Here is a 7144-nt window from a genome sequence, read left to right on the forward strand (position 1 = left end):
GTCAAATCTAAGTATATTTCAAGTTTCTTATAAAATGTTCTTTGAAAATGATCTTTGATTCTAAACAAACATTTTACCTACTCAAATACCTTCAACCCGTTGAATATGGCCTACGATTGAAATGTCAAAATAAATAAAAAACTAAAAAAGAAAAACTTGAGGGGAGAGATATTTTGAAACAATGAAACGTGAATCACTTAGTTTTTTAATTCTTTGTGTGGTTGTAAATAGCATACATCTCATCAATATTTACAGTTAAGAAAGAACAACTAGTTTCCTAAACTCTCCCCTAAGTTAAAACCACTCTCAATTGACTAACTATTTTCTAAACTTATTCAACTTAATAACTATTTTTACAAAGTCAAGATTAATCACTCACATTCTCCCCCGTAAGCTTGACTTTACTTGAGATTTTTTACTTTGAATAACTCCGGCATGTTTGCAAACTTAATCTTTGCTAGGGTCTTGGTGAGAATATTTGCATGTTGTTCTATAGTTTCAACGTTGCTTGGTCCCTGATCAACTCCTTATTCTTCATAAGAAATTTTAATTCTACAACATACAATTTCTTCCGTTCTCTCTTATGTGTAGGGACTTCTTCGTTTTGTAGGATACTCCTTTGTCTTTCAACCTTATTTTTATACATGTCTCTAGCCTTCTTTGGTTGAGAGGACAAGTTTGATGTCCCATTTTTCTTACGCCTTGGTGGCCTTTCTCTAGGCCTACATGGCTAGGTTGTTCTTTACTGATTGTAGTAGCCTCTGGTTTCTTCTTGGCTATGTTTTTCGATTCCTTTTTCTCCTGACCCATTGGTTTCTTCTTCACTTTCTTTTTGTCAACGCCAATGGATACTTTTGGAAGATGTTGATGGTCTTTCAATAGTATCTTATACAGGCAGTTTTGCAACCGTTGTACCTTCATCAACACCGTTTTTGTTGTATATCTCGAGGAACGAGTCGACTATCTTCACTCTAATAATATTTTTGAGGAACGTTTCTGTTGTCAATGACCAAGGCTAATAATATTGCTCTTCAACTCGGGATGTAATACACCTTAGTTAATAGACATTGATGGTCGTTCTTACACTGGAACAAGATAGACCCTTTGTCTTGGACCGGTACAATTGATCCTTCGCAAAACTTCACGTTTCCAGTGAACTTCTGATCAAGCTCCTTGAACTTTGCTCAATCTCCGGTCATGTGGTTGCTCGCTCCATTGTCTAGGTACCACATGCTGGTCTCCACTTAGTCTTCTCCATCTATGAAGGGGTTCGCATAACCTTCTTTATTGAGCACCAACAGGTTGAGTATATTCTCGGTCAACATCAATGTGGGCTCTTCATCATCCGTGATCATGAGGTTTGCCTCCTCATCGCGCTCATTGTTGTGGCATTCTACCGCATAATGTTCGTATTTTCCACAAGAGTAACACTTGATCATACTCTTGTCCTTCCGGGACTTGACATTGTCATGAATTTGTGAGGTATTGTCACGACCAACTCTACCACCATGTCTACTGTCATGTCTGCAACCACGTCCACGACCTATGTTTTTCTTGTTATGGCTCCCACGTCCCCTCGTACGTGAAAAAGAAGAATCATTGTATCTTTCTTTCTCGTCTGTGCGAGCCACTCCTCATGTGTGAGTAAGAGGTATTTCTCCTCCTCTTGTCTTTGTAGCCACGAAGTCTTTCCGCATGGACCTTAAGATGGCCAATGACCTTCTCAACTGATATGTTCTTGAGGTCACCGAATTGCTCGATGGAGGCAAAAATCTGCATGAATCTTGGGGGAACTGCTTGAAGGAACTTTTTGATGACGGAGATCTCCTCCACCACGTTGCGTAATGAACGGATGCCGCTGACGATCGTCGTCAACTTCATGAAAAATCCGTCTATTGACTAACTGTCCTTCATGCAGGTAGCCTCGAACTCACTCTTCAAGGTTTGCACCTTTGCTTCCTTGACACGTTTCACACCCACATGCATTGTTTGCAGTGCCTCCCACGCTGTCTTTGCCGAGTCCTTCTCTGCCAACATGAGAAGTACGTCCTCCAAGACTACTTGATAGATGGTGGCAAGAGTCATCTTGTCGTTACGCTCCTTAACGTCAACATTCTCGACGATATCCCATAAGCCTTGTGCCTGTAAGTCAACACCCAATTTTATCGACCATGTTATGTAGTTACTCTTCGTGTGTCATAGGTTTTGGAGTGTTACACTCCCCTCCCTTCCGCTCCTTATTGTTTTCACTTCTCCTCCGGTGACTTTGTAAGGTGACAAAATTTTTTCGGCATCTTGACTCTGATACCAAATGTTGGATATGAGCATCGATCGAAATAGGTTGAAACAAATAAAAAATAAAAAAGAACAACTTAAGGGGAGAGATCTTTTGAAACAAAGAAACGTTAAACACTTAGCTTTTCAATCTCTTAGTTATTGTTGTAAAGAGCATACATGTCATGAGTATTATTTATAGGGAGAAATCACAACTAGTTTCCTAAATTTTTTTTTTTTTGAGGTTAAAACACTAATCACTCCTAAACTTGTTCACATTAATAACTATTTTTAGTAAGCTTAAGGACTCATACAACCTAATACTTCCCTTTAAAATTAACCTTAGATTTTGAGTTGCGCTGATAAACAAATCGATATAGGGTGAAAATTGTTGGAAAGAGGGATAGTGAAAGAGATAGGAATAGATAGGAATAGATGAAAGCTACAGTGCTTTATTATTGTCTACGGACTCAATACCTGGAGGCTTACACAATTCCAGTATTTATAGCTTATACACTGGACCAAAAATAGTAAATCATCAAAATCTAGAAAGAATTTAAATCTCCTAACAATCTCCTAAAAATCTCATAGTTTGAATATTTGAATCATATCTCTACTACTCTGAATCATATCTTCATTTTGAATCATATATTCATTTTGAATCATATCTTCATTTTGAATCATATCTCAACACTCCCCCATGATTCAAAGTTGTAGACGTAAGTACAGAGCTTTTCTTCTGACAAGGCCTTCGTAAGTATGTCTGCTTTAACCCGTACAATGTCTGTCTCAGCTTGTATACCTTTGTTTCTTTGTCTTCCTTTATGAATCCCTCTGGCGGTGTTACATAAACTTCTTCTTGTAAATCTCCATAGAACTTTTCATCTGGTAGGTCAACCATATCCCATGTTTCATCTTTCTTAAAGGACTGCATCTCTACTGTCAAGGCTTTCTTCCCGTCTTCTTTTTTAGTTGCTTCTTCATAATTCATAGGGTCATGACTGGTTTTGACGTTCACCGTGTCTTTTTCCTTAACTTGCATATCTTTTTTATTTCCAAGTTGCACCTTGATTCTTTGCGTCTCATCAAGCTCTTGGAATAAAGATTTGATGTCTGTCATATGGTTCGAGCATCCGCTATCAACAAACCATAAGTTACCTTCTTCTAGATTCGTATCCATGCATGCCATAAACAACTTTTCTTTTTCTCCATTCTCTGCTGCAAAATTCATTAGTTGATTTTTATACCAACAATCATATTTTGTGTGACCATACCTTCTACAATGGTAACATTGTATGACATTCCTTTGTTCATTGAATTGTCTCTGTCCATCACTTCTCCACCTGTTATCACGATCGCCATGGAAGCTGCGAAATCCTTCTCTTCCACAACTTCTACTTGCTAAACAAACATTTTCTTTTTCGTTGCCTTCGTTGTTGGCTGTCTCCACTTGTAGTGCCTTTTCTATATTTTCTCTTTTGTTCCCTTCGTTGTTGGTTGTCTCCACTTGTAGTGCCTTTTCTATATTTTCTCTTTCGTTACCTTCGTTGTTGTCTGTCTCCACTTGTAGTGTCTTTTCTTCATTCCTTTCTGATGATTTATTGATTCTTGACTCATGAGCCTGAAGCAAACCCATCAGTTCATCAACGGGGAGTATTGATAGATCCTTAGTAGCTTCTTCTATGGTAGTCACCACATGGTCAAAGTTTGGAGTCAAGCTCCTCAACACCTTTGCAACAATTGTTTCGTCTGAAATTTTCTCTCCATAGGTACGCATCTGACTGACTATTGCCATTGTTCTGGACAAAAAATCAGCAATTGATTCGCCATTCATCATGAGCAGAGTTTCAAAATCACGTCTTAAAGATTGCAATTTCACTGTTATGACTTTTGAATCTCCCTGAAACTCCTTCAGTAGAATTGACCATGCTTGCTTTGATGTGGTTGCTGCTGCAATTCGTGAAAAGATAGTCTCATGAACTGCTTGCTGAATAATGAATAGAGCGTTGACATCATTTTTCTTGGTTTCCCTTAGTGTCTCCTCTTCTTCAATTGTGGGTTCTGATATATCAACGAACCCGTACTCCACCAAGTCCCATAGCTCCTGCGATCTGAGCAAGGTCTTCATCTTGATGCTCCACCACTCATACTTCTCACCATTAAAGATTGGCAACAACGGTGCAAAGAAAGAAAACCAGCTACTGCCATTTTTGTTTTGGAAAAGAAAATAATCACTCGCCCTCGTGTCGAACGAACTTGGCTCTGATACCAAAATTGTTGGAAAGAGGGATAGTGAAAGAGATAGGAATAGATGAAAGGTACGGTGCTTTATTATTGTCTACAGACTCAATACCTAGAGGCTTACACAATTCCAGTATTTATAGTTTATACACTGGACCAAAAATAGTAAATCATCGAAATCCATAAATAATTTAAATCTGCTAACAATCTCCTAAAAATCTCATAGTTTGAATATTTGAATCATATCCCTACTCCTCTGAATCATATCTTCATTTTGAATCATATCTCAACAAAATAAGTATGATTGAATCAATTTGCTCCATACCAATGTAATCCAAATTTTGTTTTATCATTGAACAGTTGATTCGAATTTGACATTCATTGAAAGCGGTTTGGACATCGATATAGAAAACAACATTCTCTAACCCAATTTCTTTATTTTGTTAACATAATGAATATTGGGTTCATTACTTAAAAAGGGTTTCAGTTCTTGTTTGAGATGGAGTTTTTGAGTGCATATCCACCGTCATAACCTCCTTCTTCTCCACTTCCTTTGCTATTATCATGTTCTCCTCCGTGAGCTCCTCCACTGCCGTAAGCTCCGCCGGCCCCAATTCCAGAGCCACCAGCATGGCCTCCGTAACCACCGCCGGCGCCAATGCCAGAACCACCAGCATGGCTTCCTACTCCGTCTCCCCTTCCATACCCACCGTCGACTCCTCCACCATTTCCATATCCATGGGAATCTCCATACCCATTTCCATTTCCATTTCCATTTCCATTTCTACTTCCATAGCCGATATCATGATCTCTTCCTTGCCCATACCCACCATTGCCTCCATTTTCATAACCTCCACTTCGCCCACCAGCGTAACCAACACCATGATCTTCTCCACCTCCATATCTACTCCCACTTCCATATCCTGCTCCTCCTACGCCGGAGCTAACCCCTCCTCCGTATGCATTTCCTCCACCGTTACCATATCCCGAACCCCTTACTCCACCACTTCCATAGCCTGAACCTCCGAGAGCAGAGCTTCCGTCTCCATATCCTCCACCCGATCTTCCACCATATGCATTATCATAGGATTCGTCACGATGCCCCGAATCGTACCCTTCTCTAGGGTTAGGGCGATCGTAACCATAGTGACGTGTTCGGGGATCATAATCAAGAAGGGTTCGGGCAGCTGAAGCTAAACCCAGCCCTACAAGGAGAAGAAAGCTAAGGCACAAGACTCTAGTGATAGCCATGGAGAGAATTTGAGGATGCCTAGAATGAATCCATTGATCTCTTTATATAGGAAATGGTGGAGGGTTCATCATCTTCTCTATGGTGTGCTTAGTGGTAAAGAGGGCGCCACATGGAGAAATAAAAAGAAAAGAAGACAATTTGGATATGTACCTCCACAAATGTCGATGAGGCAAGCACTATAGTATGGCTTTTCTCATATCTGGCTCACAAATTAAATTTGAACTTAATCATATGAATATCTAGGTATGGCTTTGATCTCATCTTCCATTTACTAGATCTTGCATGATTTTTTAAGATTTAGAGAAAGAGCAAAGAAAACCTTACAGGTGTAATTGAAAGTGCAAAGAAAAGCTTACAAGTGTAATTGAAAGTAATATCTATAGTTGATTTTGTTGGATATGACCTACTATCGAAATATGTCCAAACAAGTTAAAGAAGTAGAACTTTAAGTAACTAGCTTTTCAATTATCTTTATTGTCGTGAAAAATCATACATCTCGTAAGTATTTAAAATAGAGAGAGCACTCACTAGTTTCTTAAATTTTTTCCTCAAGTTAAAGAACCACTAACAATCTTCCTAACTAAAGCACAAAATTTGGTCTACAATTTGGCAACTAGTACCAATTCTACGTAGTTGTTTTATAAGTTAGTAACTTATTCTACTAAGTATACTAACAATTATCCTAAAGTTAATTCATATGTTAGTGACTCTACTAAGTTTATAAGCTCACACGCTTAGTTTCAGTCTTTGTTTTCCATTAGCTAAAGTTTTTTTTGAATTTGACCCAACGGTGTTTTGGATTTCAAGTATTTTCATGTCGAGTTTAGTTACTTCTTAGTTAGATTTTGTTGCTCTAAATATTTTCATAGTGAAACCTAGATAATCTCTTGCTAAGTCATTTGACTATGGCGTCTTCTACAAGTTGATCCTCCAACCTAAATATCTCTTCATCAACAAGGATTAAGAGGAGCATTGAAACATGATAACTTATTTCGTTTTACAAAGATATTTGTATGATTAATTCACAATGCCCATAAAAATCCACTACATAAAGAACATTTGTTTAATTAGGGTTCTTTATCCCTTTTCTTACTTGAGCCGCCATGAGATTTGAGACATGAAATAATGGATTATGAAACGACATTGCATTACTATAATATCTTTTACATATCACTTATGCATGTTTCCCTAATTCCCACTTGATACGTTCATTAAATAATCTTCCTTTTGGAATGCACTAATGGTGGAATAAATCATCACATTTTAAGGATATTAAAAAGAATCTCATAGTGGTTAAGCACTTGAGAGTGATGTAGTTTGTCAAACAATTGGGTCAGTAATCATATTTAGTGATACATTATCTTTTCAATTAATCTA

General features: G+C 38.0%; 1 protein-coding gene across 1 annotated transcript in view; it reads right to left on the reverse strand.

Annotated features, from left to right (window-relative positions):
• The window catches only part of LOC111431185 (glycine-rich cell wall structural protein 1.8-like), a 14162-nt gene extending 8380 nt beyond the window's left edge, over window positions 1-5782 (reverse strand). Inside the window, exon 1 of the mRNA XM_023067743.1 lies at window positions 5125-5782. Coding sequence (XP_022923511.1) covers window positions 5125-5766 — 642 coding nt within the window. The 5' untranslated portion in view covers window positions 5767-5782. The remainder of the gene's footprint in view (window positions 1-5124) is intronic.
• Between the last annotated feature and the right edge of the window lie 1362 nt (window positions 5783-7144).

Source organism: Cucurbita moschata, unplaced genomic scaffold (assembly GCF_002738365.1).
Source record: "Cucurbita moschata cultivar Rifu unplaced genomic scaffold, Cmos_1.0 Cmo_Scf00035, whole genome shotgun sequence".
In the NCBI taxonomy this organism is placed as follows: domain Eukaryota; kingdom Viridiplantae; phylum Streptophyta; class Magnoliopsida; order Cucurbitales; family Cucurbitaceae; genus Cucurbita; species Cucurbita moschata.